The sequence below is a fragment of the Poecilia reticulata genome, chromosome 22 (assembly GCF_904066995.2).
Source record: "Poecilia reticulata chromosome 22, P_reticulata-male-v2, whole genome shotgun sequence".
NCBI classification, from domain to species: Eukaryota; Metazoa; Chordata; class Actinopteri; order Cyprinodontiformes; family Poeciliidae; genus Poecilia; species Poecilia reticulata.
This window is the reverse complement of record NC_088851.1, coordinates 25,496,834-25,509,539: the sequence shown is the minus strand read 5'-3', so window position 1 is coordinate 25,509,539 and position 12,706 is coordinate 25,496,834. Positions and strand designations below refer to the sequence as shown.

Sequence of the window (12,706 nt, the reverse complement as noted above, 5' to 3'; positions counted from 1 at the left end):
GAGAAAAAACTGACCTTTGACCTGACATTTAGGAAGACCAAACGCTGAACTCTGATGAGCTTAGCAAGAATGAAACTGCAGATTTGATTTGTAGTTTCATTTGAAGAGGATATATGTGTTGCCCTATATTCTTGTGTCATAAATCTTATTTTAAAAATATATATTAGAAAAATATGATCATAGATGGTAAGAATCTGTAGATTCTTAGAGCAGAATTATGATCAGATCAAGTTGCTGCAGCTTTTCTATTTCTAATATTTGGCATTCTTCAGTTGAAAATGTGAATTTTAACAAGGGTGTGTTAATTTTTCTAAAATGTTTATTACAAACCAACATGCTTCGATTGGACTGAAGGTGAATTCCAGCAGGTCGGTGGTTGAGTCCGTCCTGCATGCAGGAGGCAGCGATAGCGATCACTGCAGTAAGCAAGCCATGCTTCCTGTTCGGCTCCCTGGAGGATTCTGTGTGCTAATTATTTACTGAAGCCACAAAAAGGATCAAATGGGACCCAGTATGGAATAAAGAGGGGGTACCCTGATGGGGCACGCTGGGTTACCAGGCAAGAGGGGGAGGGGAGCAGGACAGGCAGGAAACTTGAGGTGTATAATGGTGGAAGTAAAGTGGAGGAGTGTAGTTCACTGGTGAGTCAGGAAAGGTGGGGCCACTGGAGGACACGGCGGTATTAGATTTCAGATGCATATGAATGACCAACTGCTGGCTTTGCTCTAGCTTTAGGGGGAAATTGCATTGGCTATCCTTCAGCTGCAGTTCAGAATCTGGATGACTGCTTGTCTTAATCCCCGGGTGGGGAGGCAGGGGGCCATGAATGTCTGTTGTTTGTATCATTAAAGTGAAGAGTTCCAGAAGACTAGGCTACCTTTCTTTCTTTCTTTTTGTGGGGGTTGGTTTCAAAGCTCCCTCCATGCACCATAATTAGAAACATCACCCTCATGTGACTGGCTTCAGATCTGCAAGGAGTTAAAATGATGTTCAGTTTCTTTAAAGTGGATTTGCTTCATTGACCTAAGAACAACTAAAAGGTACATACAGTGGAGGCAGGTCAAACAAAAACACAACTCTGAGCTTCAAATAGGTGGGGGAGGGGCAGGCTGCTGCCCCTCCCCCACCTGTGGGTTTGAAATACAAGCAGACTCCAGGGAAAAAAACCACTGAACCTGGACATCCCTCCGTTTATAGAGCATTTGAAAACTAACTAGTGAAGCTGCATGCAGAACCTCATCACATCCCATAGATTCGAATGTGATTCTAACAGGCAGGATGTTCAGCTTTGGGTATTTTGAATGATTAAAAATCCTAAAAGTGCTGAGTGTGTTTGAAAACACTTCGTAGGGAATCTTGTAAAAACTGCTGAGGTTTTGTCGGACTAAATGGAGAGCTTTCCTTTTTATGTCATGCCACTGATTCTCATTTGGACATGGACTAGGCCATTTGCCTCTGAGGTAGCAGAGTTCCAGAAAACAGAGTTGGAAAAGTCAGGATTTCAACATGGCAACAACGTTCATAATTCCTCTTTCAAACATCGATTTAAGCCTTAGCTTTAATTTCTGACAGCAAAGAGCACTGTTAATTTGTTCAGTTTCATTTTAGATTAAATCTTACATGTGTATCTTGTAAAACAAGTTTCCTCCAAAGATTGTTGATGTGAGAAGCTGCCATACTGCAAGTTGCAACTGGGGGAAATCAGAGTTTGTCCCACTTTCTGAGTGGAAAGTGCACCTTTGTGGGTATTTAAGGTGAAGTTCTGGTCCAAATGGAGCGCACCACAGCAATATGCCTTAACATTGTAGCTCTGGCTGTTTGTTTAGGCTGGTTGTCCTGTGGGAAGGTGAACCTCCATCCTTCTGTCAAGTCTTCTGTAACCTCTAAAAGCTCCCAGAGTTTAGAAAAATCAAAAATTTCATCAATCAAATCAGGGGAAATCCACAAGGATCAGGAGACATGCTGGGGGTAACAACAGGACCTGACTTAACTGAGACATTTCAGCTGCAGAGTTGATTACTCAACAAGGAGCAGGTGGTTGGTTAGAAACTGGGTGCAGCTGTGAGGGAAGCAAAGTAACTGAAGCTGAGCTGAGAAAAGGAGGGAAATTCACAGAGAAACAGAGAGCAGGTTATAAATCCCAAAACAAAGCAAAACTCAAAGACCAAGCAAAAAAAAAAGACACTTTTATGGCTTTCTTCAAGCAACATTTTTATTTTTGCCGCTCTTCCAAAGAGGCCTCATGCGGTTGCCTTACCATCAGACTCCTCCACTTGAGCTGTGGACGGCTGCAGCTCCTCCAGATCTCCGTCTTGGAAACGCTCTCCTTGCTCAGCCTGTAGGTCATGAAGAACATCTTGGTAAGTTTTCGGTTGGTCTATTTTCTCCCCATGACCAGATGATGGACTGTGGGATTTTGAAGCTTTGGATGTTGTTTTACAACTTAGCTCTGCTTTAAACTTCTCCACAGTGTTCAACTCAGCAGGTAAATGTCATCCAAATGTGACTTTTTCACCACAGTCTGAACAACCCGGTTCCCATCTTTTTCCACTTCCATGTATGGAAGTAATTTGGATGTGTATCCCAGTGTTTCCTGCCTGGTCCTGGAGACGCACTGCCCTGAATGTTTTCCATGTTTCTCTGCTTCAGCCACACATGAGTTCAATTGATGGCTGATTAACAGGCGTTTACTGAACAGCCGTCGTCTGCATCCTGAATCAGGGAATCATCTGAAACATGCAGGGCGGTGCGCCTACAGGACCAGGGTTGGTTGGGAAACCTTGACGTATATCCCATAGTTTTCAAACATCTGCAGTCTGAACAGTTGCGTCACATTTTATCCAACTTTGACATCATTGGCGTGAAACATGCATCATTATTCCGCACCAGAAAAAGGCAGATGTGGTAAATCAGGATGCAAACAATGGCTGAAAATTATAATTATGAACTTGTGAACCGTCTGTCATCCCAACACACAGCTCTCATCTCTGGCTGCACATCCAAACAGACTCTCTTCTGAAACTGTCAGTCCTGCACAAAAACAATCTGATTTTAGCAACCGATCAGGAAGGAGCGTTGCTGTGTGAGCGTCGCCTTCGTCTTCATGATGCTGGTCGTTCTGAGTCCAGGAACAGAACAGCTGCATTTACTCTGAGCTGAAATTACACACAGTCGGCTTCCACATGCTAACTGGTTGCACTGGACCTTAAGGACATCAATTTAAAGAGGCTGACTGCAAGTTTAAATCACACTATACTTTTCTTCTGTTTGTTTGTTGAAGATGCGTTAAAATGCTTTGAAATTTATGGTTCTAAGCTGAATAAATGTGAAAATGTTTGGTTATTCTGACTTTTTTGCGCTATAATGCAATTTTATAACCTTGCGATTCTTTATCAACACACTGGGAGCTTCATGTTTTTTATCTTAGGACAGTGTACACGTTGTGATTTAATTGGGATGTAAGCAGTTTTTGACCCTTCACTTACATAAAATAAGTTCCTGCTGCTGTAAAGCTTTAAGTTAAATATGGAGTTCAGAGTCCCAATTAAATCCAAACAAGGGAATGTAAATCCTAAACTGCCTGCAATCAGGCAAACCGGCTTATGTGATTCCACTCTAAACAGAGCTTGATGTCCTGACAAGTTGGCTTAAATTACACTGAAAAGGGAAAAGGCCCCTTTCATTTCCTCCCACTCCCGGAGCGGAGCCAGCCGCGGCTCGCAGAGACACCGAAGGCCCAATCAGCACAACGTCACAAACCTCACTCAGCCTGAAGCAACTCAAACATGCAGTTTGGTTCAGAAAGAGAAGCAACTGAGTTTTTGACTTCAGCGCCAGATAAAGTGCATGAGTGATGTGCGACCTCCAGCAGCTCCTCACAAAAAAATAAGTGACCTTCTCCCGATGAGATCTTCCCACGTGTCAGGAGGGATTCTGCTGGGCGTGATTGAACTGTTTGTTTCCGTGTCGACGGGACAATGGCGCTGCCTGCTTCAGCTGCGCCCGGCGACCTGCTGGGTGTTCTTTCAGCTCCTCCAAACTCTTCTCAGCTCCCTGTTGCTGTCTGTGAAGAAATGGAAGAAAGATCTGGAAACGGCAAACCATGCATCACAGCTACAGGCTTCTCATCCATTACCGCCCGTCTTTTACAGAACAGAACTCGGTTTTGCACGCGGGGTGCTTCTCATTGAGTTTATTGTGCTTTTCTCCCCTCTTCATTTGCTCTCAGTCATTATGTACATGCATGTGTGCGTGTCTGCAATGGTGCTAAAACACCATGAGGGAATTAGGGCTTTTGCCACCCCCACCTCTCATAAATGTGAAGGGATAGTAAATATCAGGCAGCAGATGGGGCTGATGCTCCCCCCTCCGCTGGAGGAGAGGGCAGAGCAAATGGAGAGCCATCAACAGCAGCAGGAGTCGCCCCGGGCCAAGACGGGGGAGCAGAGGACACGGGGACCGGACTGCTGCTCCGCCAGACAATTTTAGAGACAAATTCTCCCTATCAGCAAGGGAGCCGCACCCCATTAGGAAGCAGCGCCCATAAGGTCATTCTATCACAGGCTTCATTCACAGGCATGCCGGTTATAAACAGAGACTTTTCTGATGTAGATTTACGAGACAATAAATAACAATGATGGTCTGCGTAGTTTTTGTTTGGAACAAATGCTGGTTTCATACTGGAACTAAAACCACCTGTCAAATTTTACTGATTTAAATCACAACAAAATGCATTTTTCAGATTATTTTCACAAAACCTTCATATTATGTCTGACCAAAAAAAAACTGTGATGGAGGAATGAAATAAAAGGTTTGTATGTTCTGTAGAGTATCTGGGCTCCTGGAGATCAGCCTTCAGCTCGTCTTCATCGTTGGTTCTGGAGTCTCATCTTCCTCCTGACAACAGTCTGCAGAGTCTCTGTGCAACATCAGCCAAACTCAAGGCCCGCGGGCCAAATCCGGCCCGCCGTAGCTATTTCTGTTCAAAATAACAGTTGTGTGCTTAAATATAATTCTTTCTATCAAATCAAAGCAGTTTTTATTGGTATATTGCAAATATTATTTCACTTTTAGAAATATATAATATTTTCTTATTGGTACCTTTGGAGACATTCATGATGTGGCCCGGATTGAAAGCGAGTTTCACACCACTGCTTTATGACATTCAGGTCAGGCTGGTGTTCCCATGGTGACTGACACAGGTGGGCCAGTACCAATTTCAGCTTGAAAAAGAAACCAGCGTCTTCATAAAGCTTGTCCAAGCATGGAGTGCTCTGAAATGTCCTGGTAGACGGCTGCTCTGCCTTTGGTTGCGATAAAACCCGATGGACCAGAACCGGCATGATGTGGCTCCTCAAATCGACTGTGGAAACGTCACACTGGACCTGAAGAAGCGCTGAGGACGTCTCATTTCCAGATGAAAAGTTTGTTTTCTGAAAAGAGGATTTTGGACCACTGAGTAGTAGTCCAGTTCTTTTTTCTCTTTAGCAGAGGAAAAAGTCTTTGTGTGACATTATCTCCAGTTCAGGAGTGGCCTAATTAAAGGAGCGTCTCCTTTAATTAGGAAACGTTCCCTTTAATTTCCTAATTAAAGGAAACATTCCTTTAATTAGTCGATGTCCTGGATGGATCTGTGTGTGTTGACTCCAGCTGTTTGCTTAAAGTGAACTCTGGTTCTGTTCAAATGCATGGGAACGCCAAGCAGACCGGAGACCGCTCCAAAAGCAGGAAGTGGACTACAGCACAGGGCATTCTGGGTAAATACAACCAAAACTAGCATGCCAGTCTTGCGCTAGAAGTGGCTTTTAATTTTTTACCAAAGACAAAAAGAGAAATCCTATAACTGCTAAAATCTGACGCCTCTCCATTTCTGTTTCCATTTCATAAAGAAGAAAGTTGCACTTCAGTGTTTCTTGGTACAGCGCCCCCACAGGAGAGGAGGGGAATAGGTTTCTCAAATGGTTTGGATAGTTTGTGAAAGAACTGAAATGTAACAAATGTTGCAAATTTGATCCCCAACTGAATCGAGTCTACCGGACTATCAGGCTTAAAATATCATTTGGAGATTAAATTATGTCTTATTTTAATTAAAGTGGAGAAAAAAACAACTTTTAATGGTATAGTTTATTGAGATGCACAGCAAGCTTCTGATAGTCATAACTGATTACATAAATGTTGTTCTCTCATCAATTAACAATCTGTAAACAGGTTTAAATTTATGCAAGCTGCTTCGTTGTTGTTGTTATGAAACCACAAGCGTGGAGAATATATGCCAGTATTCCCACAGCAGTATTAGGCTGTCTCCCACTGGGACAGGAGGAACACATGTGGATCAACGATGACACAACACGGCATCTTACTGCGCAGCGGCATGAGCTGAGTGGTGATGTAATGCATCCACGCTGTCTGGATGAGAGGCAGAGAGCACAGGAAATCATAACAGGCCTTATTATTACTGGATTTAGCATCTAGTATGAGATAAGGCCGGTCACAGTGGGGGGTTATGGGGGGGCCTCCACAGCCATGCAGAGCGGTTCTTTGTATAGATGTCACGTCCAACATTTGACTGCAACATCCAAGCTTGTATGAATGATTTAAGCGTTCAAGAGATTGGAAACGACTCGGTTTTCCTCTGCAGTAACCCCCAGCTGCTGAGTCGCACGGCTTGGTGACTCACTCTCAGACCTCCGACTGATTTGCATTTGCATTTATTTATTTCAGGAGGAAACGGAGGCAAATTTCAACGGGTCACTAATTTCATTTCAATGTGTACCGGTGACATTAGCCCCCAGCCAATATTTCAGAGGAGCACAAAATCAATGCACAGATCCAGCTGGGAATAGTCCTGGAACCCATTAGCAACTTTGACCAATAGGTCAGGTAAAGTAATAGCTAGATAAATGTTTTATTACAGATTTGCAAACTGACTTAATGTGGAGGCTACTACCTGTGCAGCCGCGCATGGCCAGCATGTATCATTGGACTGTGTGTCTGCTCTGTGTGAGGCGGATCCGCTCCTGCTGGTCTCATGACACCCTGAAGACGTAACCGATAGAAACCATTGGCTCTGCTGCTAATTATATTCTGCATGACATCATATGACGGGATGTCTTATTGATGTTGCTGAGAGAAATCACAGGCATATCAGATCAGCAAAATCTCTTCACTTATGATATAAACAATATGAATCTAATTTGATGATCATGTTTTGAGTTAAACTTGCAGCATTACTGTTTTTAGTATCCTCAGGACTACTTCTTTATTTATTATGCAGGGATTGTTTTTGTGAGCAATAAAGAGAAAATGACTTAAAATTAATTTAGACTTTGAGCAATTTGATCCAGCTATTTAAATTTACTAAAGACTCAACTCTACTAGATGAAATGTATCTATAGTCAGAAAACCCACCTGGATCTTTGAAAATAATATATACTTAATCCAATTTTATAAATACTATTACAAAAAGTTACATTTTTTTGATTACAAAATAAACAAATTTTATGTTTTATATCAAAATAAGAGAGAAATGAACATATTTTCTTGGAAAATGAAGGGAAAAGCTAATAGTTTTTATGCTAATAATCATAAGACTGAAGAAAAAAAATGATTCCTCACATCTTTTGTTCTAGTCTTTAAATATATTTCATGATTACAACAAACAGCTAAATCTAGACTTTTTCATGAACTTATATTTAAAAACAATTTTTATCCAGAATTATTTAGAAAAGAGTTACAGTGGGAGGACTAAAAAGCAGCAGATTGCAAAACCTTGTCTAAGAAGTGAGCATCATCGACTCAAAATTAAGAATGAGGGATTTAGATCTCTTTTAATGTTTTAAGCAACAACTAAACATCCATTATTTTACATTTTAGTCGTCAGTAACCAGCTTCCCTTCCCCCTGAGCTGCATTCAGACGTCTCCTGGTCTGATGTGCGAAGCTGCTGTGTGCTGAGTGCTTTAAGAGTGGAGGGCTGGTTTTCTGAATGAAAGCCAGACAGACTGAGAGCTCCCTCACGCTGAGAGCAGCAGCTCCTGTTTCCAGCTCTGTTTCCAAGGGGACCACCACGGCAACCAATCACAGCTCTAACCACTTACAAGCGGGCAATTCAAGTTCTTAAAGAAGCCTCGTCTGTTTTTAGGTGAAGTGAAAGAAAGAAAAGAGCAGAGAACACCTCAACACTTCAGTTCAAAACAGTTTTTTTTGCTTTTTTCTCCTTTTTATTAAATGTGAATTCACATGTTAGTTTGAGCCCATCCATTTAAGATTTCCGCCTACATACAAAAACAGGCATAATTCTGTCGTCACATCCTTTTCAAAACCGCAAGAAATAACACATCTGTGTACATATATTCACAAACTGAAAGGACAGTGGATGGTGGTAGGTACTTATTTATTAAAAAGATGAGTCAAAGACAGATTCACACTTGGAATGTGAAGTAACTACTGCCCAGAACTTCCAACAAAACGTCTCGGCATATAATTAAGCCATATTCCAAAAAACTCGTAATCAAACAAACTTCATATGTAAGACCCACATAAAAAATAAACAATATCTGCTTTTTTTAAGTGCAAGAAATAAAAAATACAGGTTTGTGGTTCATGTCTTTAAAAAAAGAAGGCAGTCTTCAGTTTTTAAAATAAAGTTTCATTTCATGAAACAGGACTATGGAATGTTCTTTTTTTGCTTGCTTGGTAAAATAAAGCCAGGCCACCACTGAATCAGACTTTGCCCCTTTTTTTCTGTGGAACTCTTATTTTCCCTAATTTGCAATCAAGTGTGAGTTTTTGCGGTCAGTTCTGCCCCATTATGAGATCCCAATAACATTCAAATTGATATATGTGTTTTATTAGCATGCATCACACCACCAGGCCACATTACAGTTGTTTTGTATCAGTTCCAGCTGATTCTGTTTATTTCCCTGCCCAGAGAGGCTTCAGCATCATAACCCGAGATGATGTCGACAGTGCACGAGTCTGTTTTTCCATCACTTGCTACAAATGTTGATGGTCTGTATCTCAAGAGTATATATTGCACAAAAAAATGAGAAAGGGGGGGAAAAAACAGTATGTGCCATAAAAAATACCAAAAAGAAATCCAGTTTCACACCTGCGATCGGGACCCATCCACATATCACGAGTATGATATACATAAACTCCTAACTTTACTATATTACAGTACATATACAATCTTGAAACTAGTTCCAGCTCTGAGGTATGTGTTCCCCATGATGCCATTGTATCGTCTACAAATACTCAACAAATCTGCTCTACAACTGTACAAAACCTAGTTTAAAATCACAAGGCATTTTTGATGCAAGTCTTCTGTTTAACTTAATCCTTAAAACCAGGACTCACCTTGCATGCGTAAAAACAAAGGATAAAGGGAAGAAGTGCCTGAAACTCACTGAAAGCACAGTAAGAACATTCCCTTTTCAACTGTACAAAAATATGCCTGAAAATATCTTTTTCTTTTAAAAAGATGAGGTCTGTTATGTATCAAAATGTTTCCTCCGCACCTGCATACTCTGCAGAGGTTTAGGCTGCTTGATTTTTCCAAACCAGGAGGTAAAAGGAATCAGTTACAAAAAGGAAAAACCGAACCAAAAAATCAAAAAATAAAAACAAAACCATTTTTGCGGCATTTAGAAATTACACAAACCGTTGAAAAGTAGCATCCTGAACAATCTTCAGTTCACAGATTTGCTTTGAGACAGTCCACAGTCCGAGTTCAGCTCCCTGCAGTTTGTTTTGTTTGTCTTGAAGAGGATAAGATGCATAGAAGTTCTTCCCTTTGCGGTCTGGTTAAGCTGAGCAGTAAATGCAGACCTACGAGGGAAAAAAATCCAGAAAACCCTGTCATGCTGTCAGATAAAAAAAAGTCTGCAGACCTTGCCGTTTTTTTTCTCCTCTCTTTTTTTCTGCTACCAGCTTCAGAAGCATCTCATTCCTCAAACCTCACCTCGGATCACGGTCCTCCTCTTCCTCCTCCTCCTCTTCCTCCTCCTCCTCCCTCTGCTAGAAAACCCACAAGAGGCAGGGCTAGGGACAATCTGACCAGGACATATAATTTCATATCTTCCTTCTCTGTTATTACTAGAGGAACAGTTTCTGTGTTTTTTCTTCAGTATGTGAAGACTAAGTCGGAAAAGTTCGCCTCCAGCCAGTCCCCTGCGATCATCTCGCTCAGTTCTGGCGTGCAGTAGTCTGGGAATTCAAAGTGGGAGCCCAGGCTGCCCTCACTGAACGAGTCCAGGTCCTTATCCACCAGAGACAGGGACAGGTTTCCTGAATTGGGGTTGCCCAGCTCGGAGCCCGCGGCGCTCGGAGCGAAATTCAAACTAAAGTCAAACAGCAGGTCGTCCGCGTCCTCCCCGGACGAGGAGCCGCCGCTGCTGCTGCTGCTGCTGGAGGAGGAGGAGGAGGAGGAGGAGGTGGACACCGACCTGGAGGATGCTGGTGAGACGGAGGCAGCGTGCAGCGCGCCCTGCTTGGAAATGCTCTTGATGTTGTAAAACAGTCTGTTGTGGCTCCTCACCTCTTCGTACATGCTCGCCCCCTCCGACTCCGCCGAGGAGCTGAGAGTCGGACTCGCCGGAACTTTGGCGACGCCGTACGGCCTCAGGCGCTCCTCCTCTCCCGCCTTAAAGCCCATCCGGTAGTCCTCTTCATACTCGTCATCGTCGTCCTCATCGGTGAGCTCACTTTTCACAGTCTTTGCAACTTTTATGCTGGGAAACACGCAGTCCTCCGCGTAGCCGTGAGCGGTCTTGGAGCCGCTCTTGGTCTTGATCTTGGAGCACTTCTTGCTGGGAGTCTTGGCGATCTTGCCGCACTTCTCCGGTGACGGCGCCGAGGGTTTGGAGCCGTCCAGCTTTGGTTTCTTCTTGGGTCTGTACTTGTAGTCGGGGTAGTCGGCCATGTGTTTGAGCCGCAGCCGCTCGGCCTCTCTGATGAACGGGATCTTCTCGCTGTCCTTCAGCATCTTCCACCGCTTGCCCAGGCGCTTGGAGATCTCCGCGTTGTGCATGTCCGGGGACTGCTCCATGATCTTCCTCCGCTCGATCTTGGACCAGACCATGAAGGCGTTCATGGGTCTCTTGATGTGCCCGGTGGCCGTCTTGCACCAGTCCGGGTTGATTGCCACGGGGCTGCATGCCATAAACTCGCTCTCCTCCGAGTCGGTGGCCTCCCTGGACATGCTGCCATCCGTCTCGCCGTGGTCCGTGTGCTGCACCATTGTCCACAGTTCGGAGTCACTTTGCAGTCTCTAACAGCTCCTCACCGCGAGGACGGCTCAGCTTTCTCTGGTTCATCCACGTCCTCTGCTTAACGTGTCTCAAGCTCTGCACTCTTTTTCCAGAGTTACAAACTGCCTTCTTAACTAGTTATCAGCTTTTTCATGTCCCCTGCGTCACAGCCCAGTCATCCAATCCCGCTCCTTCCACTCCGCCCAGCAGACTCAGAAGACTCCAGGACTCCGGTTAACCCTTTTGGTTCCTGCCTCCTCTGCTCTGTGGAGGCAGGAGGCTGTGAGTGGAGGTGGGGATTTGTGCTACATAGTGTCTGGGGCAACACGCCGGGCGAGACAAGCATATTAAACACCCAGTCAGCGCCGCGCTCCGCACAGCGGCTTTACGCACCGGAGCGCACACAAGCCTGACTTCAGTTTTCTAATATTTTTCCTCATATAATATCAGGAGGTTATTTTTATGATGACAAACCATGTTTTCCACGTGAATTGTGGGAAAATATTGACTTATTGTCCTTTCCCCTCCTCCCTCAGGTTGAAAACTGAAGGTGGCGCTTGGACACTGTTCCAGGCTCCTGCTGCGTCTGCTTGTCTGCTAACCAGTGTTATATTTTTACAGCTGGAAACAGCTTCATATCCGCGCTGTGGTGTCATTAGCGCCTCATGCATTTAACTCATGTATTAATGAGGAGCTCCGCTTTCTGAATCTTCACAGAATCTGATATTTTAAAAAAAACAACAAAAAATGAGTTTTTTTCTTTTTAGGTTCATTTTAAAATACAAAATGTAAAAGTATTTTCTTATTCAAAATATTAAAAACTTAAAATCACTGACCTTCTCTGACCCCCTCCACCAGTGACGTCACTGCGCTATGTGCATATTTTCACACTTGGATGCTGTCATCAAAATACAGTGAGACGCAAAATAATAGTAACAATAATAAACATATTTATTTTACTTTCTTATTAACATGAAAACCATTCGGTTGGCTTACAGGCTGTTGGAAAAACAACTCATTCATATCCAGAAATATGTAAACTAATCATTTCAGTCATAACGACAGATTTAAATTAAACTATTTAGTTTTAGTTTAGTTCCTGAATGTGTCATTGATTTTGCAGCATGTGGCCACAGTGGAAGGGAAAATGGATGAGTTGAACTTTAAATCAGGTTTTTAAAGTAATAGAAACATAAAATCAAAATGGCAAATCAAAATCTATATTTTTCTCATTTTCTGACACCCACCCACAATTTAATATCCACTGTAGTGATAAGGCTCCACATATTTACAGTAGAGTCAGAAACTCATTGTCTTTTTTTTATTTCTGGGTCAATTTGATCATTTGTACCTTCACTCTCCTATTTGATCATTTTCTGCCCACATTTTACTCCTTTAAAGAAAGTATTTCTTCCCCATGCACTTAAACCATCTTATTTTTTACTGTGGTTAAGTGTT

General features: G+C 42.9%; 1 protein-coding gene across 1 annotated transcript; it reads right to left on the bottom strand.

Moving 5' to 3' along the window:
• Positions 1-8,374: 8,374 nt before the first annotated feature.
• sox11a (SRY-box transcription factor 11a) lies at positions 8,375-11,492 on the bottom strand. The gene has a single exon (XM_008399854.3). It carries the CDS (start codon positions 11,236-11,238, stop codon positions 10,123-10,125), a length of 1,116 nt encoding a protein of 371 aa, XP_008398076.1. The 5' UTR covers positions 11,239-11,492; the 3' UTR covers positions 8,375-10,122.
• Positions 11,493-12,706: the final 1,214 nt, after the last annotated feature.

Bases quoted from the DNA above. Each gene is read 5' to 3' on its own strand.
- sox11a (XM_008399854.3), bottom strand. From the start codon at position 11,238: ATGGTGCAGCACACGGACCACGGCGAGACGGATGGCAGCATGTCCAGG.